This window comes from Balaenoptera ricei, chromosome 4 (assembly GCF_028023285.1).
Source record: "Balaenoptera ricei isolate mBalRic1 chromosome 4, mBalRic1.hap2, whole genome shotgun sequence".
NCBI lineage: Eukaryota > Metazoa > Chordata > Mammalia > Artiodactyla > Balaenopteridae > Balaenoptera > Balaenoptera ricei.
In genome coordinates, this window is record NC_082642.1 from 20898168 (window position 1) to 20924874 (window position 26707).

At 34.8% G+C, this 26707-nt stretch overlaps 1 protein-coding gene across 3 annotated transcripts in view; it reads left to right on the forward strand.

The window, feature by feature from the left end:
• The window catches only part of STAG1 (STAG1 cohesin complex component), a 433060-nt gene that overhangs the window by 274195 nt on the left and 132158 nt on the right, over window positions 1-26707 (forward strand). For all 3 annotated transcript variants that reach the window (XM_059920266.1, XM_059920267.1, XM_059920268.1), the window contains 2 exons: window positions 8435-8586; window positions 10816-10889. In XM_059920266.1, coding sequence (XP_059776249.1) covers window positions 8435-8586; window positions 10816-10889 — 226 coding nt within the window. The remainder of the gene's footprint in view (window positions 1-8434; window positions 8587-10815; window positions 10890-26707) is intronic.

Here is a 26707-nt window from a genome sequence, read left to right on the forward strand (position 1 = left end):
CATACCATTTTCACTGTGGACCCTAAACTCTTGGTATTGCTAATTATTTTTCCCTGGGGAAGTTTAGCTTCTTTGCAGAAGGATCTTTCAATCTCCTTAAGTCTGTTTGCTGTCCACCATTTGGGAGTTACACAGGGTGAAGGAGCATCCAGGGCACTCTGCACTTCACCTGTATCCCTCCTCTGTGTCTGATGAGTCCAAATCTCTGGTTTATATTCTTCGGGGAATAAACTTCCTGGACTTCCAAGATGAGTGTATGTTGGGGGAATTGCCTGACTGCCTAGGTTCGAGTGGAGATTTAATTACTTACTATACAAACTTTGAAATAATGCTCCTATTTTCAGACCTTATTTCACTGCATCTTCTGTGGACACCAATACTTCTCCAATTCCTCAATGCTTTTGGGTTCTACAGAGCAAAATTGTTTTTCTTTTTGTATTTCTTTAGATATAGTTGTCAAGCTTTTTCAACCATTTGGTTTGATTTGCATGCTTCATCCATCTGCTTTCCATATACATATATTCCCTGGTGGTCTAGTGGTTAGGATTTGGCGATCTCTCTCCATATACATATATTGATACATTGTGGTTTGGGGGTGCAGGTAATTTTCTGGATTTATTGAAGATGAAAATTGTTTTCTCGTTATTTTGGTTGGGTTTTTAAGAGACAGGGATTGATTAAATGTTTATTATTTGGAAAGTGGAAGTTTGTTGTAAGCCTTTTTGTTTTTTTAAATAAGTTTTTTAAAACTAAAGGAGAAACATAATTGCAATGGAATACTACTCAGCCATAAAAAATAATGAAGTAATGCCATTTGCAGCAACATGGGTAGACCTAGAGATTATCATACTAAGTGAAGTAAGTCAGAAAGACAAAGGCCATATGATATCATTTATATGTGGAATCTAAAATATGATACAAATGAACTTATTTACAAAACAGAAGTAGACTCAGACATAGAAAACAAACTTATGGTTACCAAAGGGGAAAGGGGGTGGGGGAGATAAATTAAGAGTTTGGGATTTGCAGATACCAACTACTATATATAAAACAGATAACAGTGTTGAACTGTATAGCACAGGGAACTATATTCAATGTCCTGTAATAAACCATTATGAAAAAAATATGTATATATGTATAACTGAATCACTTTGCTGTACACCAGAAACTCACACAACATTGTAAGTCAACTATACTTCAATTTAAAAAAAAAAAAGGAATATAATCATACCTCTCTTTAAAATTTAGTTTTGTCCCATTATCATATATATTTCCAGGGTTTATAATAGTTTTCAAAAGTATAGTAGGTATCACTAAATATAAAGGCAGCTTTTTAGTTTTCATTTTTATGTTGAAGAACACATAAATGCAAATTGTTGAATAGTAAATAAAAGGGCCAGTGTCCATAATCTTAATTTTAACCATCCCATTTGCCAATAATCTCTTTTGTTACAGTTTTTGTCTTATATGTTCCCAGCTCCAACATTGTTTTTCTTCTATTGGGGCTTTAAATTCTTTGATACTCTGTTTTTTAGTGTTCTTGATGTCCTCACTGCCTCCACTTTCCTAGCTTAGATTCTGTTATCCAGATTTATTATAATCATGTCCTTCTCATGAAGGACCCTCAACATCCTTGCCCTCCATTATACCCCCTAGGAAAACCTCATATTACTACCTGTTCCATACCTACACAAGTGGAGCTGAAAGTGGCTATAGAACAACACATAGTTATAATGGCTGGGCATTTTACATTTTTCTCTCAAGTGGACCTTTAGTGCTGCCTAGCAATCCTTTTACAGTATTCTATGCCATGGGTATTCCTACTTTCTTATAAGATTATTTCACACCTTCTCAAACCTGTAGCATCTGCTATCCTCTTTTCTTCACAATTAGCTGATTATCTTGCTAGCTTTATAGAGACAGAAGAGAATCCTTCAGTGATTAAACCTACTTATCTAGGTGCATCAGTACACATATACTCTGCTTTTTCTCTTATTACAGTGCTATCTATCTAAGGTTAGTCCTTGCCCTTGTGCAGTGGATCCAATTCCTGTTCACCGCCTCAAGAACTTTACTCTTCAGGGTGTTTTTTCTCTTTGTCCTGCTTCAATTCCCCCATTCCCTTTATCATTATATTAATATGCTATAACAGCCTTTATCTTTTAGAAACACTCTGTATCAGTTAGGGCTCTTCAGAAACACAGAACCATCAGGAGATATACTTAGTTACTTGCTTTCTTATTTGCATACATACATACACACACAAAGATATATATATTTGGGGAGAGGAAGATTTATTTTAGTGAATGGCTCACACAGTTTGGGAGCTGGCAGTTTTAAAATCTGTAGGGCAGGCCAGCAGGCTAGAAACTTAGGCAGGAAACTTGTACAGTCTTGAGGCAGAAATTGCTTTTCTAGGAAACCTCGGTTTTTGCTCTTAAGGCATTCAGCTGATTGGATGAGGCCACCACATTATTGAAGGTAGTCTCCTTTACTTACAGATGTTAATCTTATCTACAAAATACCTTCACAGTAACACCTGGATTAGTGCTTGATTAAATAACTGGATACTGTAGCCTAGCCAAGTTGACACATAAGACTGACCATCACACCCTCCCTTGTTTCCACATGCTCCTTAGCTACAGTCCTATTTTTCTCCTTTTCTTTATAGCAAATCTCAAAGAATTATTTCTGTTTACTGTCTCTACTCACTCTCTTCTTATTCTCTTTAAACCCACTCCAGTCAGGTTTCTATCTACCTGTTCACTGCCTTTGCTCTTATTGAGGCCAGCAGTTACCTTCTTAGTGTCAGAAAGCACTGGGCAGCTCCATTGTCATCTTTCTCTCTTGAAAGACATAACTACTTCTTCCTTCTTGAAGCACTGTTTTGGTGGATTGTAGAAAGCCAAACTGTAAATACTGAATTATCTCAGACTCAATCTAAAGACCTTTTTATCTTTTCTATCTTTATTCACTCCTCAGTGAATAAAGTGAAAACCAATTCCATGTTTTTATTATTTCTATTAAAAAATAATGGTGGTGAAATCACAGCAAGATCTTTTTGACCCACCTCCTAGAGTAATGGAAATAAAAAGAAAAATAAATAAATGGGGCCTAATGAAACTTGAAAGCTTTTGCACAGCAAAGGAAACTATAAACAAAATGAAAAGACAACCCTCAGAATGGGAGAAAATATTTGCAAACAAATGAACAGACAAAGGGTTAATCTCCAAAATATATAAACAGCTCATGCAGCTCAGTATTAAAAAACAGACAACCTGGGACTTCCCTGGTGGCGCAGTGTTTAAGAATCCACCTGCCAATGCAGGGAACAGAGGTTCAAGCCCTGGTCCGGGAAGATCCCACATGCCTTTGAGCAACTAAGCCCGTGTGCCACAACTACTGAGCCTGTGAGCCACAACTACTGAGCCCGCACGCCTAGAGCCCGTGCTCCGCAACAAGAGAAGCCACTGCAATAAGAAGCCCATGCGCCACAACTAGAGAAAGCCTGCATGCAACAAGGAAGACCCAACACTGCCAAAAAAAAAAAAACAAGAAAAACAACCCAATCAAAAAATGGGCTGAAGACCTAAATAGACATCTCTCCAAAGAAGACATACACATGGCCAAGCGGCACATGAAAAGCTGCTCAACATCACTAATTACTAGAGAAATGCAAATCAAAACTACAATGAGGTATCACCTCACACCAGTTAGAATGGGCATCATCAGAAAATCTATAAACAACAAATGCTGGAGAGGGTGTGGAGAAAAGGGAACCCTCTTGCACTGTTGGTGGGAATATAAATTGATACAGCCACTATGGAGAACTGTATGGAGGTTCCTTAAAAACCTAAAAATAGAATTACCATATGACCTAGCAATCCCACTACTGGGCATATACCCAGAGAAAACCATAATTCAAAAAGACACATGCACCCCAGTGTTCATTGCAGCACTATTTACAATAGCCAGGTCATGGAAGTAACCTAAATGCCCATCAACAGACGAATGGATAAAGAAGTTGTGGTACATATATACAATGGAATATTGCTCAGCCATAAAAATGAACGAAATTGGGTCATTTGTAGAGACGTGGATGGACCTAGAGACTGTCATACAGAGTGAAGTAAGTCAGAAAGAGCAAAACAAATATCGTATATTAACGCATATACGTGGAATCTAGAAAAATGGTACAGATGAACCGGTTTGCAAGGCAGAAATAGAGACACAGATGTAGAGAACAAACAAATGGACACCAAGGGGGGAAAGTTGGGGGGCAGTGGGATGAATTGGGAGATTGGGATTTACGTATATACACTAATATGTATAAAATAGATAGATAACTAATAAGAACCTGCTGTATAAAAATAAATAAATAAAATAAATTTAAAAAAATAATGATGGTGAGAGAGTAATGCTGTCATATGATTTAAAATTCCAGATTTAAAAATGTTATATGGTGAAATGTCAGTGTTCTACCCATGGCTCTCAGCCATCAAATTCCCTTCTCTGAATGCAACCAAAGTTGCCTGTTTCTTATATATCTTTCCAAAGATTTTATGAATATGATAGCACATACATATTCAGTGAGAGGCAGTTTGGTATAGTGGTTAAAAACTTAGACTATGGAGCATGACGGCTGTAATCAAATTCTATCTCTGCCAGTTACTGGCTGTGTAATTGCCAAGTCTCTTAGCCAATCTGTACCTCAGTTTTCTCTTATGTATAAAAGAAATAATTATAGTACTTAACTTGATAGAGTTGTGAGGTATAAATGAATAAGTGTGTGTGAAGAGCTTAGAAGAGTGACTGGCACATAATAATAAATAATGCATTCCTTCTTCATGCGTAAATGATATTATAATATACACAGTGACAGGCATCTTGCCTTTTTTTCCCACCAAGAAGTATATTGGCAGACTTTTCTTTACAGCATATAAATCATGCCTCATTTTTTTCTAGTGGCTGAATAGTCATCCATTGAATCGATATGCTATCCAGTTTAATGGCTCTAAAAACCAATATTTTTATGATGATGTATATCTATTAACCATCTCCGCTTAGATAACTAATAAGCACAAGACGTTCTAATTACCCTTGCCTTTCCTATTTCTCTCATTTCCTGTATTATCATATTCTTTTAGCTCTACCTTGAAAATATATTTCAGATCTAACTTTCTCTCCATCTACTGCTACCACTTCAATCCAAGCTAGCATTGCTTTACTGAGTTGCTCAAGGCCAAAAACTTGAGAATCATTATTGTAAACTTTTGGCAAAATATGTTCAGTTCTCTTTCAGTGTTCTTCTATTTGGTCTCCCTTCTTCCACTTTTACTCTTCTATAGTCTGTTCACATAGCATTTAAAAATATAAATCAGACTATTTCTTACCCACACCAAAATTTCCAGTGGGTCGTATCTCATTTAGATTTAATTCTTGAGTCCTAACTAGATCCTAGTAAAACTCTTACAACCTGGCCTTTTGATTTCCTCCTCAACCTTGTCTCCTGCTTCTGCCTATTTCTGTGCTTCAGCCACACTAAGTACCTTGCTCTTTTATGAGTCCCCTCTCATAACAGTTTACCTCATAACCTTTGCACTTTTTATTCCCTCTCCTTGGGACACTTTCTGTCATATAATCATGCTCATTGCCTCATGCATGCTTAAATATGAGCTCTTCAGAGAGGCCTAGCCACCCCGTTTGCTCTCTGTCCTCTTTACCGTACTTTACTTTTTTTAACCATATTTTTTTTTCTTTAACTGATACATTTTTTCATTTGTATATTATCTATTGATACATTATTTTCTCCTCACTAGAAGATAAAAATCATGGAAGCAGATACTCTGTCTCATTCACTTTTGTGCTTCTAGTACGCAAAACAATGCTCGGTACTTATGGATTGGTAAATGAATGAGGAAGCACTAATTAAGTGTTTTTTGAACTCTCTGTGGTGAAAGACTAGTTTTTAAATTATGATCTTAGTGTCATTTTATTACTAGATTCAGTAGACATAAGATTCTTCTGTCAGATTGTTATAAAAATTTCTAAAAACTTACTTTCAAATTTATACTTTTGATGAACTGGTAACAAGCCATTTGTGGTCAGCACATATTTGCAGAACACATTCTTAGTAGCACAGCAGTAGAACAAGTTTGCCATTCTGTAGCCAACAGTTAAAATGTGAAGGCTAAATTAAGTATTCTCCTTGGTAGACAAAGAGAAGGCACTTCAAAGCCCACATCACAGAAACCAGGCTGAATTACTGGATTTATAAAATTTATAAAATTCTGTTAGTAATACCAGTAAAACTTAATTAGTGCTCACTCTGTGCAGGAATGAGTCTTTTTTTCAGTGGACTCAATAATCCCTATCACAATCCCCATGTTGTATCTATATCGTTAAGTTAGAAGTCTCTCCTCAATAGCTGTTTATTTGCTTATATGTTAGTATGTAAAGTGAAAATTTCAGTGAAGTTTAAATTTTACAGGTTCATAAACATCTCAGTAAATACTGCTCTATCACATCTAATATGTTTCTGAAAATGTATTGATCATTTTGCATTTTTTTTGTTTTAGTATGTTGATATATTTTGTTGTTTATATATACCTAGGATGGGAGGAGGGTCATTACACAATGAGATTACACAATAGGATCTGGGTTCCCAAGGAGATATATAGCTGAAGACAAAAAATGATTAAGTTCAAGAAAATTTGTATTTGAGCTTCTGCTGGTGAATTCCAGCCAGGGTCGGTGTTAATTTTAATGCTTTCCAACTCCTTGATCTTCAAGTCATTTTATTTTAGAGATCTAGAAGTATAAACTGAATTAAGGTCCATTTGGGTATGACTTTGTATGCTTAGGACAAGCTCTGTTAAACTGTTATCTGTTATCCCTGACTTGGGCAATTTGAATACACCAGATCCCTTCTGCCTTTGAGCTATTCTCCTTTCTTATACTGATTAATTTTAGAAGTACTTTTAACCTTCAGAGGTATTCTACTGACAATGTGTAAAATGCTGTAAAATCACTAGCCTATATTTTGAAACACAAGAAGATTTCTCAATTTATTATATTTAGATGCTGTATCTCAGGAAAAGGGAAACATTTTCATTTAAATGCATTTCTAACTACTCACTAACTTAAATACATTTTGTTTTTAGGATTTTTGTCTTATATTTTGGTTTGAGGGCAGTAGCAATCGCTAGTAACGTGGATTTGACCAAAATGTAGATAGAGTTTCCGAATAACAAATTGTGTGTGTGTGTAGATAGATAGATATAGTTACACTATTATGTATACATGTTTATATGTGTAATTAAAGGGAAATTTTAGAAGTTTTAAAAGAAATGCATGCTCATCTTTAGTTATGTATATGTTTGCAGATGTTTAGATTGGTTCTTCCAAAACACTCATTAATAACTGAACATTCGTATTTGCAGATAAATAAATGAAAAAAAAGTGAGATCATTTTACCATCACAAACTTTTATTCCTTTACCAGAATTCCCTACACTCTTATCATCTCAATGATGAAAATAAATATGAATAGACAAAAGGTTAAGGTCTGTGTCATACCTGTTCCTCAGAGGACTTGAAAGAGAAGTTTGATAATATTTAATTAGATTTACAAATACAAGTGAGTGTTTAAAAATACGTTAACACTGTGACTGGGGAAACAGATCAGAAATTCACAGAATATATTTTTAATGAATTTAATGACTTTGGTAGGTTCAGTCTATTTTTCAGGGATTAGAGGTCATGCCATTCATTGAGGTGAGGAACACAGGGAAAGGACCATCTTTGGGAGTAAAAGTCATGAATTGATTGTAAGCAAATAAGACACCTTTGATGCATCTAAGTAAAGGTATTAAGGAAGCAATTGTATACACAGAATTGGTGGCCAGAAGAAAGGTCTAAAAGGTTTGGTTAGTATGCTCTTACTTAGGTTGTGTATGTTTGAAGGTGAGGGAAAGGGGTTGTTGAAGAGACTACATAAATCCTTCCTGCTGATAATTAGGATGGGTCCATTTTGGGTTTTTTGGAGTTGTTTTTTTTTTTTTTTGGCTGCACTGAGCAGCTTTTGGGATCTTAGTTCCCTGACCTGGGATTGAACCCAGGGCCATGGCAGTGAAAGCACCAAGTCTTAATCACTGGACCACCAGGGAACTCCCAGGATGAGTCTGTTTTTCAGTGGGAATGTTAATGAGCCAAGCTTATAGGGACACTGAGGCAGAGAAAATTGTCACAGACTAAAATGGTGACTTTATTTCTATAAAATAAGTTTTCGTCTTTCTTATTTAAATTATGCCTAAATTGTAAAACATAGAAGTTGACTAGTTTCCTTCCATCATCCATTTCTGTTATAAATTTGTAATCTTATGGATGAAATTCTGATTCACAGGTGAATACTATAATCTTACTTTATTTCATAGCCATGAAGCTCATGACTGCTCTGGTGAATGTTGCCTTAAACCTCAGTATTCATCAGGATAATACACAGAGACAATATGAGGCTGAGAGAAATAAAATGATTGGGAAGAGAGCCAACGAAAGGTTGGAGTTACTACTTCAGAAACGCAAAGAGGTAAGGTACACAGTAACTGTGATTCTTATGTTCTGTAAATGTGTAGTAAATATATCATATGTGTTTTTATTCTCTATAAAAAGGTTTGTGTGTATTTTTAAAAGTTGTTTTTTAAAGTTAGATTATTTGATCTCAAAGTTTTCAAATGAAACTGGAATTTGCTTCCAGCCAGTGATTGATTATCTGAGTGCTGTCTGAGGGCAGAAGAGAAACACAGAACAACCCTACTTTAGAAAGAAGGTGGTCTGGGAATTAGATAACTCTAAAAGATTATCAAGCTGTGGGCCCAGAAAGCACAGTAAATACTAACATCAGAACTAAGGGCCAGCAAAGATGCATTGCAGGAGAAAGCCAAAGACTGTGTATTGGTAGATGTATGAGACATTTCTGTGAATAATAAGATTGGTTCCAATTTTACAGTGAAATTTTCATATACATGTGTTGAAAGAGATTTTAAACTGGATTTTTAGTAGGCAACATTTTTATTCATCCAATCAGAAATTAAATTTTAGATGTACAGTGTTAGTCTGTATTTTAACTTGAAGAAAGAATAATATCTCAGTGCTCTAAATATATTGCTGTCAACAAATAATGGGTTATAACAGGCAGCAGGAAGCAACAAACTTATGATTAAATTATGGTCTGTGCTATATTGGAGTTCTAGGGCTGCTGTAGCATATACCACAAACTGATTTTTCTTTTTTTTTAATTATTTTTTTTAATTTTATTTATTTTTGGCTGCACTGGGGGGGTCTTCGTTGCTGCACGCGGGCTTTATCTAGTTGCGGAGAGCGGGGATTCTCATTGCAGTGGCTTTTCTTGTTGCGAAGCATGTGCTCTAGGCGCACCGGCTTTAGTAGTTGTGGCACATGGGCTTAGTTGCTCCGCGGCATGTGGGATCTTCCCAGACCAGGGCTCGAATCCGTGTCCCCTGCATTGGCAGGCGGATTCTTAACCACTGCACCACCAGGGAAGTCCCTGATTTTTCTTTAGAATAGAAATTTATTGTCTCACAGTTGTATAGGCTAGAACTGGCAGATAACTCTAATCTTCACATGGCCTTCTCACTGTGTGTGTGTCTCTAAATTTCTCCATTATAAAAAGGAGACAGTCATATTTGATTTGGGGCCCATCCTACTCCAGTAGGAACCCATCTTAACTAATTACACTGCTACAACCCTATTTCCAAATAAGGTTTGAGGTTCTGGGAGTTAAGACTTCAGCATATGAAGTTTTGAGGAACACAGTACAACTCATAGCACAGTCTATACTGGAAATAATAGTAAGTAAGTTTTGGAACTGTACTTTAGTAAGAACTGCTAACCAAACTGTATCTCTTATAAACTATTTAATTTTTTATAGAATAAATGCAGCAAAAGTAGAACTTACAGTAAGTTTCAGTAATTTGAATGATTTACTATAAAAGTATTCCCAAAGTTATTTCAGTAAAACCCAAAACAAAGCGTATAGCAAAAGGGAAAGTCTGAAGGAATTTTATTGTCACATTTGTATATGCAGTAAAAGCAAATGTTTCACTGCAGAACAAATTAAAATAAAAACTATCATCTTGAATGTGATTTTGTATCAGTGCTTTTGTTCCTTTTGAGTAGTAAACTCAAACTTTAATTCCGATGTGTAGTATTGCCTGAAATTTATTTATATTTTTTCTATAGTATTTTATTTTGTTGCTGCATTTCACCACTAATGGCTAGTGTCCTTGCTATCTTCTACTGTTCCTCCTATATTGGGAATTTGACCAGTGCTCAGTTTGGTGCTAATCAGACGCAGAGTAATATTTGGATACTTCAGGTGGAATAGGAACTTTCTTACACAGTGGCAAATATGATAATTAAGGATGATCTGTTACCAAGAAATGTAAAACCAAGCAGGGGACCTGGTTTGGACAGGAGAGGTAAAGAAATTGAGGCCTATTCCCAAAGCAGATGATATTTTGTGGTAGTAATCTGGTCACAGTTAGCCACACCACTCCTTTTTAGTTATTGTGTAATACATGTTGAGACAGAAAGAGGTTTTAAGCCAATGTAGAAAAGCTATAGAAATAATGAAAGAATACTGGTAATTTCGGACATCTGTTGCACAATACATGAGAAAAAAGATTGAAAATTACCCAGAATGAGAATAATCAGGAATTTAAAACAATTGGAACTCTTTATTGCAAATAAAATGATCAATATTTTAATTTATATTTTTATTTATTTTTCATTTCAGCTACAAGAAAATCAGGATGAAATCGAAAATATGATGAACTCTATTTTTAAGGGTATATTTGTTCATAGATACCGGTAAGGGATTTTAAAAATCATTTAGAACATTTTGAACTTAAATAATTTATTGCTTCTTTGTAGTCCTAGGCAATAAAAATATAAACTTTCTAATTATTTGTTTTGTTAGCTGGAAAACAGCTTTGGGTATAAAAGCTAAGTAAATGTACTATTAACTGTGGTCAAAACTGTACCACCACCATCATTGCCACACTCTTCCAGATTCAGAACGTATACTGTTAGAGACATCCTATGTACTTGAATTTGTACTGATGTAATATTAATAAGATATCATTAAGTTAATGTGGCCTTAATAAGATTTGATTGTCTTCATATTTGAAAAACTTAAATTCCCTGCTTCCTGCCCTTTTGTACTCATCTTGTTATATGATCAAATTAACCAACAGTGTTTTAAAAATGTGTCGGTGAAGATGGGAGAAATGAGTATGGGAGAGGGCACCTCTGCAGATAATGCAGCATCTTTATAACATCACTCTTCTTTACCTTCAACTATACACAAGAAAATAGGATCAAAGTATTTCTGAAGTATTTTTGTCATGCCCCATTGCAAGTTTAATTTGTCTTTCTGTGAAACGTGTGACCTATTAAAATACTACATGAGCGTATTTCATGGAGAATTAATGAATCATATACATACGCTTGTTGCCTTCTATTAATTAGGCGTGATTTGATATGTTTAGGCAGATAGACACAGATAATAGGTGCACTGTTTTTAGACACATTTGAGACTTTAATTGGCCAGTTAGTTTTAAAAGTTAATTAAAACAGGGAAATTATTTTTTTAAAAAAGGAAAAATTTGTAACTTTGGTAATTTACCTTAAAACATTTTGTTTTAACTGAAAATGTAAAACTCTTTTGAAATAGAACCAAGGCTTTTACTTTGAGTATGAATTCTCTGAATGGAGTATCACATCCTCTTTCTGACATAAACCATGCATGTAATGAATTATCGACAAATTTATTTTCAAAAAAGCGAAAATTTCCATATACCTGCCATGCAGTCTTTTTTTAAATTACAGCTTTATAGACGTATAATTAACATAAAATAAACAGCACATTGAAGTGCATGATTTGATGAGTTTTCACACACACACACAACACACACACCCCTACCTGTAAAACTACCACAGGCAAGATAATGAATATATCCATTATCCTCAAAGGCGTTCTCCTACCACTTTGTAATTCCTCCTTTGCTGCCACTCTCCCCCTTCCCCATCCTTAAGCAATGAATGATCTCCTTCCTAACTGATTTGTTTACATTTTCTAGAATTTTATACAAATGGAATTTACATTTTGTACTCCTGATTTTTGTTCATGTCTTGGTCTGGCTTCTTTCACTAATAAAATTAAGGTCTTTCATCCTTAAGACTTAACTGTAAGTTTTTTATAGATTAACTTTATCTGGTTGAGGAGGTTTCCTATCCCTAGTTTTCTGAGACTTTGTTAGGAATGGATATTGAATTTTGTCAAATACTTCTCTCCATCTTTTGAGATCATTATGTACTTTTTCTTTTTTAAGAGTGTTAATGTGGTGAATTAAATTGGTTGATTTTTTAAACGTTAACTCAACCTGAACTCCTTGGGATAAAACCCACACACATAATCATGATATATTATTTTTCTTCATTTAAATCTTTTTATTGCTATTAAGTCATTTTTTTTGAAGTATAGATGATTTACAATGTCCTGTTAGTTTCGGGTATACAGCAAAGTGATTCAGATATATGTATAGATAGATATAGATATATGTATAGATATATAGATATATACAGTAAGTCCCCTACATACAAATGAGTTCCGTTCCGAGAGTGTGTTCATAAGTCGAATTTGTTAAGTCCAACAAAGTTAGCCTAGGTACCCAGCTAACACAATTGGTTATGCAGTACAGTACTATACTGCAATAGGTTTATAATACTTTTCACACAAATAATGCATAAAAATCAAACACACGCAAACAATAAAACATTTTTCATCTTACAGTACAGTACCTTGAAAAGTACAGTAGTACAGTACAATAGGTGGCATACAGAGGCTGGCATCAAGTGAACAGGGAAGAAGAGTTACTGACTGGAGGAGGGAGAGGAGGTGGGAGATGGTGGAGCTGAAGGATCGTCAGCAACAGGAGATGGAGGGCAAGCTGCAGTTTCACTCATGCCCGACATTGATGGCACAGGTTCTGGTTCCTTGCTGGATTCAGTTCTGTCTACCCTCTTGAAAAAATGATCCAGTGATGTCTGGGTAGTAGCTCTTTTTTTCTCGTCATAGATGACACGGTAGCACTGGATTGCATCCTGAATGCCTGCTATAACCTTTGTGTACTGTTCCACATTCGGGTCCTGTGCCTCAAAAACTAACAGTGCCTCCTCAACTAAAGAAAATCCCCTTGCCATTTCCTGCATCATAAATCTCTTCAGTTCTTCAGTTACTTGTTCTTCCTCTTGTCTCTCTTTGTCTTTGCTCTGGACCTCCAATTCTTGGTGCCTCTTAGCAGTACCAGCTCCATCACTGCTGCTTTTACACTTGCTTCCGGACATCCTGGGCTTGAAATAAAGATACTGTACTACTATATACATTACTGTACAGTAAAGTACACAAAAGCACAACCACTTGAAGAGGATGCATACACATCACAGTGTACGTCAGACACGTGAACTAACTTACATGATTAGACATGCGAACGCACGTTCGCGTCTTTGAAAGTTGTCAACTTGAAGGTTCGTGTGTAGGGGACTTACTGTATATGAATGTATATCAATTTTTTTCAGATTCTTTACCCTTGTAGGTTATTAAAAAATATTGAGTATACTTCCCTGTGCTATACATTAGGTCCTTCTTGGTTATCTATTACATTTTATACACAGTAATGTGTATATGTTAATCCCATCCTCCTAATTTATCTCCCCCCTGCCCATCCCTTTTGGTAACCAAAACTTTGTTTTCTGTGTCGGTCACTCTACTTCTGTTTTGTAAGTAAGTTCATTTATATCTTTTTTTTTTATTGATTCTTCCAATATTGTAAAAATGACTCTACTACACAAGGCAATGTACAGATTCAAAGCAATCCCTATCAAATTACCAATGGCATTCCTCACAGAACTAGAACAAAAAAATTTTTAGTTTGTATGGAAACACAAAAGACCCCTAACAGTCAAAGCAATCCTGAGAAAGAAAAACGGACCTGGAGGAATAAGGCTCCCTGATTTCAAACTATACTACAAAGCTACAGTCGTCAAAACAGTATGGTATTGCACAAAAACAGAAAAAAGATCAATGGAACAGGATAGAAAGCCCAGAAATAAACCCATGCACCTATATTCAATTAATCTACAACAAAGGATGCAAGAATATACAATGAAGAAAAGACAGTCTCTTCAAGAAGTGGTGCCGGGGGCTTCCCTGGTGGCGTAGTGGTTAAGACTCCATGCTCCCAATGCAGGGGGCCCAGGCTTGATCCCTGGTCAGGGAACTAGATCCCACATGCATGCCGCGACTAAGAGTTTGCATGCCACAACTAAGGAGCCCGCGAAATGTGACTAAGACCTGGCGCAACCAAATGAATAAACAAAATAAATTTATATAAAAAAATGAATCATTTAAAAAAAAACGAAGTGGTGCTGGATAAACTGGACAGCTACATGTAAAAGAATGAAATTAGAACATTCTCTAACACCATATACAAAACTAAACTCAAATGGATTAAAGACCTAAATGTAAGACCAGATACTATAAAACTCCAGGAGGAAAATATAGGCAGAACACTCGTTGACATAATTCACAGCAAGATTGTTTTAGATCTGTCTCCTAGAATCATGGAAATAAAAACAAATACTTTTTAAATGAGACCTAATTAAACTTAAAAGCTTTTGCACAGCAAAGGAAATAATAAACAAAATGAAAAGACAACCTACAGAATGGGAGAATATATTTACAAACAGTGCACCACCAAGGGATTAATCTCCAAAATATACAAACAGGTCATACAGCTCAATAAAACAAACAAACAAACAAAAAAACCCAATGGAAAAAAATGGGCAGAAGACCTACATAGACATTTTTCCGAAGAAGACATACAGATGGCAACAGGCACAAGAAAAGATGCTCAACATCATATTAGAGAAATGCAAATCAAAACTACAATGAGGTATCACCACACTCCAGTCAGAATGGCCATGATCAAAATGTCTACAAATAATAAATGCTGGAGAAGGTGTGGAGAAAAAGGAACCCTCCTAAACTGTTGGTGAGAATGTAAATTGGTGCAGCCACTATGGAGAACACCATGGAGGTTCCTTAAAAAACTAAACATAAAGTTACTATATGATCCTGGAATCCCACTCCTGGGCATATATTCAGAGGAAACTATAATTTAAAAAGATACATGCACCCCAGTGTTCATAGCAGCACTATTTACAATAGCCAAGACATGGAAGCAGCCTAAATGTCCATCGACAGATAGATGGAAGATACAAATGAAGTTAATTATAAAACAAATAGACCCACAGACATAGAAAACAAACTTATGGTTACCAAAGGGGGATGGAGGGGGAGAGAAATTAGGAGGTTGGGATTAACATATAAACACTACTATATATAAAATAGATAACCAATGAGGACCTACTGCATAGCACAGGGACCTATACTCAATATTTCGTAATAACTTACAAGGGTAAAGAATCTGAAAAAAATGCATATATATGTGTGTGTGTGTGTATATAGCTGAATTATTGTGCTGTATACCTGAAACTAACACAACATTGTAAATAAACTATACTTCAATTTTTAAAAGATAAATTAAAAAAATTTTTTTAATTAAAAAAAAATATTGATTCTTCCAATCCAAGAGCATGGTATATCTTTCCATCTGTGTTGTCTTCAATTTCTTTTTGCCAGTGTCTTATAGTTTTCAGAGTACAGGTCTTTTGCCTCCTTTTGTAGGTTTATTCCTAGGTATTTTATTCTTTTTGATGCGATAATAAACGGGATTGTTTCTTTAATTTCTCTTTCTGATGTTTTGTTGCTAGTGTATAGAAATGCAACAGATTTCTGTATGTTTTGTATCCAGGAACTTTACCAAATTCATCGATGAGGACTAATAGTTTTCTGGTAGCATCTTTAGGATTTTCTATGTATAGTATCATGTCATGTGCAAACAGTTACAGTTTTACATCTTCTTTTCCAATTTGGATTACTTTTATTTCTTTTTCTTCTCTGATTACCTTGGCTAGGACTTCTAAAGCTATGTTGAATAAAAGTAGCGAGAGTGGCATTCTTGTCTTCTTCTTGAACTTTGAGGAAATGCTTTCAGTTTTTCACCATTGAGTATGATGTTAGCTGTGGGTTTGTCATATATGGCCTTTATTATGTAGAGGTGTGTTGCCTCTATGCCCACCTTCTAAAGAGTTTTTATCATAAATGGATATTGAATTTTATCAGAAGCTTTTCTGCATCTATTGAGATGATCATATAGTTTTTATTCTTCAATTTGTTAATGTGTCTCACATTGATTGATTTGAGGATATTGAAAAATCCTTGCATCTCTGGGATAAATCCCACTTGATCATGGTGTATGATCCTCTTAATGTATTGTTGGATTCAGATTGCTAGTATTTTGTTGAGGATTTTTGCGTCTATATTCATCAGTGATACTGGCCTGTAATTTTCTTTTTGTGTGATATTTTTGTCTGTTTTTGGTATCAGGGTGATGTAGCTTCATAGAATGAGCTCGGAAGTGTTCCTTCTCTGCAATTTTTTGAAATAGTTTCAGAAGGATAGGTGTTAACTCCTCTCTAAATATTTGATAGAATTTGCCTGTGAAGCTATCTGGCCTGGACTTTTGTTTGATGGGAGTTTTTAAATCACAGATTCATTTCAGTGTTTGTAATTGGTCTGTTCCTATTTTCTGTTCCTGGTTCAGGCTTAGGAGATTGTACCTTTCTAAGAATTTGTCCCATTCTTCTAGGTTATCTATTTTTTTGGCATAGAGTTGCTTGTAGTAGTCTCTTACGGTTCTGTGTATTTTTTTGGTGTCATTTGTCACTTCTCCTTTTTAATTTCTAATTTTGTTGATTTGGGCCCTCTCTTTTTTTTCTTGATGAGTCTGGCTAAAGGTTTATCAGTTTTGTTTATCTTTTAAGAGAACCAGCTTTTAGTTTCATTGATCTTGTCTATTGTTTTCTTCGTTTCTATTTCATTTATTTCTACTCTAATCTTTATGATTTCTTTCCTTCTACTAACTTTGGGTTTTGTTTTTTCTTCTTCCTCTAGTTGCTTTAGGTGTAAATTTAGGTTGTCTATTTGAGATTGTTCTTGTTTCCTGAGGTAAGTTTGTATTGCTATAAACTTCCCTCTTAGAACTGCTTTTCCTGTGTCCCATAAGTTTTGGATCGTTGTGTTTTTGTTTTCATTTGTCTCTGGGTAATTTTTGATTTCCTGTTTGATGTCTTCAGTGAACCATTGGTTGTTCAGTAGAATATTGTTCAGCCTCCACATGTTTGTGTTTTTTACAGTTTTTTTCTTGAAGTTGGTTTCTAGCCTCATAGCGTTGTGGTCGGAAATGATGCTTGATCTGATTTCAGTTTTCTTAAATTTACCAAAGCTTGCTTTGTGACCCAGCATGTGATCTGTCCTGGAGTATGTTCCACGTACACTTGAAAAGAATGTGTATTCTGTTGCTTTCAGATGGAATGCTCTCTGAATATCAATTAAGTCCATCTGAGGTGTCATTTAAGGCCTGTGTTTCTTTATTGATTTTCTTTCTGGATGAACTGTCCTTTGGTGTAAGTCAGGTGTTAAAGTCCCCAAATATTATTTGGTTACAGTCAGTTTCTCCTTTCACATCTGTTATCATTTGCCTTATATATTTAGGTGCTCCTATGTTGGGTGCATATATATTTACAATTGTTATATCTTCTTCTTGGATTGATCCTTTGATCATCATGTAGTGTTCCTCTTCGTATCTTGTTACAGTCTTTATTTTAAAGTCTATTTTGTCTGATATGAGTATTGCTACTCCACCTTTCTTCTGATTTCCATTTGTGTGGAATAACTTTTTCCATCCCCTTACTTTCAGTCTGTATGTGTCTCTAGATCTGAAGTGAGTCTCTTTGAAGGCAGCATACATATGGGTCCTGTTTTTTGCATCCATTCAGCCAGTCTGTGTCTTTTGGTTAGAGCATTTAATCCATTTACATTTAAGGTAATTATCAATGTGTATGTTCTTATTGCCATTTTGTTAATTCTTTTGGATTTGTTTTTGTAGGTCTTTTTTTTCTCCTTTCTTTTTTTGTTCTCTTCCCTTGTGACTTGATGACTGTCTTTAGTGTTATGTTTGGATTTCTTTTTCTTTTTTGTGTGTATATCACATGTTTTGGTTTGTGGTTACCATGAGGTTTTTGTATAGCAGTCTATATATATGTTTTTGTTTTAAGTTGTTGATATCTTAATTTCAAATGCATTTTAGATACCCTGCATTTGTACTCTCCTCCCCTCACAATAACTGTTTTTGATCTTATATTTTATATCTAATATTTTTATGTATCCCTTAACTGTTGTTGTTGTTTTTGGATACAAATGATTTTATTACTTTTGTCTTTTAACCTCCCTACCAGCTTTGTATATGGATGATTTCCTACCTCTATTATATGTTTCCCTTTACCAGTGAGCTTTTCAATTTTGTCCTTTTCTTGTTTCTAGTTGTGGCCTTTTTTTTCGGCCTAGTTCCTTTAGCATTTGTTGTAAAGCTAGTTTGGTGGTGCTAAATTCCTCTGGCATTTGCATGTTTGTAAAGCTTTTGATTTGTCCATCAGATCTGAAGAGGATCCTTGCTGGTAGAGTATTCTTGGTTATAGGTTTTTCTCTTTTATCACTTTAAGTAATATTGTGCCCCCTCCCTTCTGGCCTGCAGAGTTTCTGCTGGAAAAACAGCTGGTAGCCTTATCATAGTTCCCTTGTATTTAATTTGTTGCTTTTCTCTTGTTGCTTTTAATACTCTCTCTTTATCTTTACCTTTGTTAATTGAGTACAGTGTGTCTAGGTGTGTTCCTCTGTGGGTTAATCCTGTATGGGACTCTGTCTACTTCCTGGACTTGGGTGACTGTTTTCTTTCCTAGGTTAGGGAAGTTTCCAGCTATTATCTCTTCAAATATTTTCTCAGGCTCTTTCTCTCTCTTTTCCTTCTGGGACCCCTATAATGTGAATATTAGCGTGCTTGAGTTCTCTTAAACGTCCTCATTTCATTTCATTCTCTTTTCTTTTTTCTATTCCATGACAGTGATTTTCACTACTCTGTCTTCCAGCTCACTGATACATTCTTCTGCCTCATTTAGTCTGCTATTGATTCCTTCTATTGTGTTTTTCATTTCAGTTATTGTATTCTTCAATTCTGTTTGGTTCTTCTTTATATTTTCTAATTCTTTGTTAAAAACTTCTCATTTCTCGCTCCATGCATCCATTCTCATCACAGTACCTTTTATCATCTTTACAATCATTACTGTGAACTCTTCCTCAGGTAGATTTCCTGACTCCACGTCACTTAGTTGTTATTCTGTAGTTTTGTCTTGTTCCTTCATCTGAAACATATTCCTCTGTCATCTCATTTTGTCTAAATTGCTATTTGTATTTTTATGTGTGTGGTAAGTTGGTTACATTTCTTGACCTTGTTGAAGTGCCCCTCTGTAGGATACATCCTATGCTTCCCAGCAGTGCACTTCCCTCTCATAATCCAAGGACCAGGGGCTAGCTGGTTCCAGGGTAATGTCTGGCCTGCATTTCCAAATTCAGTCTGCAAGCTGTGTGACTGTAGTTTTCTTGTTTCTGGTGTCTGCCCCTTGGTGGGTGAGACTGGTCTAGAGGCTTGTGCAGGCTTCCTAGTGGGAGGGGTAGAGCTGGGTATTGGCCCTCTGATGGTCAGGGCCTTGTCTAGAGGCCTGTCTTTAGGTGGATGTTGGCTCAGGAAGTCTTAGGAATCCTGTCTGGTGATGGGTGGGGATGTGTCCCCATCCAGTTAGTTTTTTGGCCTGAGGCATCCCAGCACTGGAGTCTATAGGCTATTGGATGGGGCCAGCTCTTGTGCTGATGCCCCAAGCCAGATGTTAGCCTCCCCAAGCATTCATGCAAATGAATACTCCCTGATATGTCTATCACCAGTGTCTATGTCCCCAGGGTGAGCCACAGCTGCCCCCGCACCTCCACAGGAGACCCTCCAAGACCAGCAGGTAGGTCTGGCCCAGGCTCCTATCAAATTACTGCTTTTGCCCTTTGCCCCAGTGCACGTGAGATTTTGTATGCACCCTTTAAGAGTGAAGTCTTTATTTTACCCAATCCTGTGGCCCTCCTGTAATCAAGCCCTCCTGGCCTTCAAAGCCAAATGCTCTGGGGGCTTCTCTTCCCAGTGCTGGACCCCCAACCTAGACAGCCTGATGTGGGGCTCATAACTCTCACTCCTGTGGGAGGACCTTTACAATACAATTATTCTCTAGTATGTGAGTTGCCCACCCGGGTATGGGATTTGTTTATATTGCGAGTCTGCCCCTCCTGCTGGTCTTATTGTGGTTCCTTCTTTATGTCTTTTGTTGTACAAAATCTTTTCTGGTAAGTTGCAGTCTTCAGTGATGTAAGTTTCATCTTACAACAATCAATGATGATTGTTCTGAAAATTATTGTGATTTTGGTGTGCTCGTGAGAGGAGGTGAGTTTAGCATCTTTCTACTCCTCCATCTTGGCCACTCCTCTCTCTATTATTCTTTCTTTTATCTTGTTGGATGTCATTTGCTGAAATTTCCCTAAGAATTTTTGTATCTGTGTTTAAGAGGGATATATATCTATAACTCTTTTATTTTACTGAGTGTCTCTGACTGCTTTTGGTACCAATGTGATGCTGGCTTTGTAGAATGAGTTGTGATGTATTCTCTCCTTTTTAATTTTCTGGAACAGTTGAATAAAATTGGTATTATTTCTTCCTCTGATAGGAATTAAACCATTGGGTCCTAGAGTTTTCTTTGTAAGGATGTTTTAAATTACAAATTAAATTTCTTTAGTAGATATAAGACTGTTCAGTTTGTCTTACAAAATAATGATAGATTCATCTAAGTTGCTGAAGTATATTCAAGAAATATCAGCATAAAGTTGTTCATAGTATTGGTGGTTTCATCTCTCACATATCAGTCTGTCTAGAGCTAATCAACTATATTTATTTTTTCTTAGAAAATGAGATTTTGGTTAATTGTACTTCTCTATTTTTCTGTTTTCTGTTTCACTTGATTACTGTTCTTCTCCTTATTATTTTCCTTCTTCTGCTTTCTTTGGGTTTCCTTCTCTGCCCTTTAGTTTCTCAAGGGGGAAATGGAGAAATAAATTTCTTTCTTAGCTATGCCATAGCTGTATCCCCTAAATTTGGATATGTTGTGTTTCCATTTTCATTTAGTTCAAAATACTTTCTAATTTCCATCTGGACTTGTTTCTTTGAGTCATGGATTATTTAGAAGTTTGATATATATTTGCAAATATCTCAAAACTTTCTGTTATTGTCTCCTAACTTAAGTTCATTTTAGTCAGAGAACATACTTTATATGACTTGAATGCTTTTAAGTTTATTGATATTTGTTTTATGGCCCACAGTATGTTCTATCTTGATAAAGTTTTTATTTGCATAGGAAAAGAGTATGTATCATGGTTTTGTTTTTATGTCAATTAGGTCAAACTTGGTTGATAGTTATTGTTGACGTCTTTTCTATCCGTACTGATTGTCTGTCTTTTTATTCTAACAATTATCAAGAGGGATTTTATAGGAGTACTTTTTGTATTCTTGATACAGGTGCATTATCACATAAATGATTTTCATATTTTTCCCCAGCCTTTGGCTTTCCTTTCATTTTCTTAATGATACCTTTTGAAGAACAAGTTTTCAGTTTGAATGCAGTAACATCAATTTTTCTTCTATGGTCATGCTTTTGATGTCATATCTGTGAACATTTTTTCTAACCCAAACTGTTCTTCTGTGTTTTATTCTAGAAGTTTAATCATTTAATCATTTAAGTTAATTTATATGAATGATTTTTTAAGTTAATTTTTGTTTATGGTGCGATATAAGGATATAAGGACACTTTTTGCATATAGATATTCATTTTTACAAGCACTATTGGTGAAAGGCTGTTCTTCAGCTGAATTGCTTTGGCACTTTTCTTGGGAATCAAATGACCATGAATGCAAAGTTTTTTTTCTGGATTTTCTAATTTGTCCTTAAACCCTTACCAGCTGTATTGATTACAGTACTTTTAAGGTGTTTTTTAAAAGCTTTGTTGAGATGTAATTGACATATAACATATGTAAGTTTAAGGTGTACAACAAGATCCTTTGAAACACATAATATATTGTGAAATGATTATCACAATAAGGTTAGTTAATACCTCCATCATCTCAAGTAATTACCTTTTTTTATTTAGGTGGTGATAACATTTAAGAATTACTCCCTTAGCAACTTTCAACTGTGTACTACAGTATTGTTAACTGTAGTCACCATGGTGTACATTAGGTCCCTAGAACCTATTTATCTTATAACTAGAAGTTTGTACTCTTTGACCAACATCTCCCCAGTTTCCCCCCACCCCAGCATCTGGTGACCACCTTTCTACTCTCTATTTCTATTAGTTTAGCTTTTTTAGAGTCTATGTATAAGTGAGAGCATACAGTATTTTTCCTTTAGAGTAAGTTTTTAAAATTAGGTAGTGTTATGTCCTTTTACTTTGTTTTTCAAAATTGTTATGACTAATAGATTCTTTACATTTCTATATAAATTCTATAATCAGATTGTCAATTTTTTCACAAAAGCTTGCTGGAATTTTGATAGAGAATATAATGAATCAGTACACCAATTTGGAGAGAATTTCCTTCCTCATTATATTGAATTTTCCATTCTGTGAATATAGGTTGTATCTCCATTTATTTAGATATTCTTTAGTTTCTCTTAGCAATTTTTATTATTTTCAGTGTATGTCTTCTACTACTTTTGTTAAATTTATTTTGTTTTCATTTTTATTTTGTTATAAATGGAATTGTGTCCTTAATTTTTGTTCTAGACTCTTCCTTATTAATATGTAAAATATAATTCTTTATTACTGCAAAATTATAAAATACTTTCATTAGTTCTGTAGTTTGGGGGTTTTGTTTTTGTAGATTCTTTAGAATTTTCTACATAAAGGATCATGCCATTTGTGAACAAAGGCACTTTTAATTTTTTTTATTGGCCTGTTGTACTGAATAGAATCTCCAGTACAATATTGAGTAAAACTGGTGAGAGAGGACAGCTTTTCTTTTATTCCTGATCTTAATGGGAAAATAATTAGCCTTTAAAATTAAGTATAATGTCATTAGCTGTAAGTTTTTTATGTCGATACCCTTTAGTAGGATGAGGAGATTCCCTTCTAACCTGGTTTTGTTAGGTGTTTCTATTGTGATTGATTGTTTGATTTCATTTTTTCTGTTTCAGTTGAGATAAAAATACAGGCTTTTTTATTGATATAAGGTATTATATTCATTCATTTTCAGATATTAGACCAATCTTGCAATCTGGGAAAATTCCACACTGTCGTGGTATATAATGTTTTTTCTATGCTACTGGATTTAGTTTGCTAATATTTTGTTAGGGATTTTTGTGTCTACTTTCATAAGGGGTATTAATATGCTTACTAGCCTCAGAGAACTGGAAAATGTTCCCTCCTGCTCTATTTTCTGAAAGAGTTTATGGAAGATTGGTTTTTTTGGTTTTGTTTTGTTTTATTAATTTGATAGAATTCACCATGGAAGTCCTTTAAGCCTAGGTTTTCCTTTGTGTGAGGATTTTCATTTACTAATTAAACTTCTTATTATAGATCTATCCAAATTTTCTATTCCTTGTTGATTCATTATGGTAATTTGTCTCAGACAATACTTTATTTCATGCATATTGCACATTTGATTGTATAATGTTATTTATGATATTTCTTTATAATCATTTTTATTTCTGTAGGAAGTCTCCTTACTCATTCTTGATTTTGTAATTTGTATCTTCTCTCTTTTTTGTGTTGGTCAGTCAGCCTAGCTAAAGGTTTATCAGTTATATTGATCTTTTCAGAGAATAAACTTTTGCTTTCATTGACTTTATGTATTTTTTTATTTCATTGATTTTTGCTTCAACCTTAATATTTCCTTCCATGTGATTGCTTTAGTTTTAATTTACTTATCTTCTTTTAGTTTCCTAAGGTAGATTGTTGATTTGTATAGCCTTCTTCCTTTCTTATCTGGCATGCTACGCTATAAATTTCCCTCAAAGTACCGCTTTAGTGACATACCATGACATTTTATACAACAAATATGTTGTATTTTAAATTTTATTCGCAACTAAATATTTCCTTATTTTACTTGTGATTTCTTCTTTGACTCATGGGTTGTTAAGTTTTCTTGTTTAATTTCAAAATATTTGGAGGTTTTCCAAATTAATTTCTCTTCTTAATTTCTAGTTTAATTGCATTGTTGTTAGTAAACACACTTTCAGGTATTGATATTTGAATCATTTTATACTTTATGGACCTTGTTTTTTTCTTAATCAGTTGGATTATCCAAAAAAAAATACTACATGTGCATATAAAAAGAATATATTCTGCTGTTTTGTTACATCTTCCTGTAGACCTTTTTATCATTATGAAATGTCCTTTTTTAGTATGACTTTTTTTTTTTTTTGTCTCAAAGACTTCTTTGCCTGATAATAATATACCTCTAGTTCTTTTATGGTTACTTTTTGTATGATGTATCTTTTATCATCCTTTCACTGTTTGTGTCTTTGAATATGAAATATATCTCTTATAGACAGCCTAGAGTTGGATCTTGTGTTTTTATCCATTGAACAATCTCTGTTATTTTCTTTATGGTTGCTACAGAAACTACATCCCATTAGCATGACTAAATGTAGCATCTTTGCTCCAGTATAGCCCCATTTTCTTGTTCTTCCTTTGTACTATTATTGTCAAATATCTTTTATCTCTATCTGGTATTATCCCAACATTACCATTTTAACTATTATCAGTATATACAATCTTATGATTTTCAATGAAATTAAACAAAGAAGTATTCATGCTATCTTCTCTTTTTACCCTGTTGTTAACATTTCCAGGATTCTTCATTTTCTTCTGTGAATTTGAGTTACTGTATAGAGTTATTTCCTTTCAGTTTGAAGGACTTTCTTTACAGTTTCTTATAAGGCAAGTGTCCTAGCAGTCTTTGTTTATCTGGAAATGTCATTATTTCATCTTCCATATTTGAAAGATAGTTTTGCTGGATATAGAATTCTTGGTGAACAGTTTTATTGTGCCTGTCTACCACCTACTGGACTTCATTGTCTCTGAGTAAAAAATTAGTTGTTAATCTTGCTGTTCCCCTGTACATTATGAGTCACTTTTTTTGTAGCTTTTATTTTCTTTTCTTCTTTTTTCCCCCATTTTTCTTTGGCTTTCAACAGTTTGCTTATGTGTTTAGATATGGACCTCTTTGTGTTTATCCTACTAAGATTTTGTTGACCTTCTTGGATCTGTAGATTCATGTTTTTCATCAAATTTCATAAGCTTTTAGCCATCGATTCTTCAAGTATTTTTTACCCCTATCTCTTTGTTTGGACTCCTTTCACACATATACTGGTATACATGATATTGTTTCCTAGGCTTTTGGAGCTTACATGCATGTGCGCTCTCTCTCTCTCTCTCTCTCTCTCTCTCTCTCTCTCTCTCTCGTTTTTCCTTCCTCAATGTTTTTCATCTCTATTCTTTGGGTAATTTCTGTTTACCTATCTTCAGGTTCAGTGTTTTTTTCTGTCAAATATGCTGCTGAAACCATATGGTGAGTTTTTTATTTCTGTTATTGTACTTTTCAGTTGGTCCTATTTTTATAGTTGCTGTTTCTTTATCATAATCCACTATTGGTTGAGGCCTTGTCATGTTCTCATCTAGTTCTTTGAATATAGCATCTTTCAATATAATCTGATTATATTTATTGGATCTGCTTTAAGATCGTTGCTAAATTTAACAGCTGGGCCCACTCGGAGACAGTTTCTTTAGACTGTTTCAATATCCAAGTATAGGTATTACTTCCCTTTTTCTTTGTACATCATATAATCTTTTGTTAAAAACTGTGCATTTTACAAAATATATCTTAGCAAATTTGGATTCTGATTTTTTTTCCCCTGAAGTTTGTTGTATTGTTGGGGATTTTGTTTTTGAATAATTTACTTGGACTTAATCTGAGGAATTTATCTCTCCTGGACTGTAGCTTTAGACTAGCAGAACTCTGGTATTTCCCCATACATTTCTTACAGAGTTTGCTCTTTTTATTGAAATCTTCCCTGGGTGTTGGTGTTTAGCATGTTGCTACCAATCAAGTCAGCTTCCTCAGCTTAAAACCGTGGTTTTCATGGGCATTCCCAATCCTGCTACCTCCACTACACCTGCTGCTCTGGGTTTTAGTGTGTTTGAAGGGGTTATGTCTATTCAAGGATGCCATAGATTTTTGCTGTTTTGGGCCCAAATTTCATCAGCTTTTTATGAGTAAATGCTTCTCAACTTTTTTGAATTTCTTTCCAGAAAACTAAAAAGATTGTTTTTGTATTTTGAGTTATTTGGGGGGATGGGAAGAAAGGTGTTTTCTCTTAGTATGGAATCGTAGGTTGACTTTTTTTTCAGTCTTTTAAAGGAATTGTTCCATTATCTCTGGTTTGGCTTGTTTCCAACTAGAACTGCTGTCATTCTTATCTTGTGTCCTTTGTAGTTAATTATCTTTTGCTCTGGTTGCATTTAAA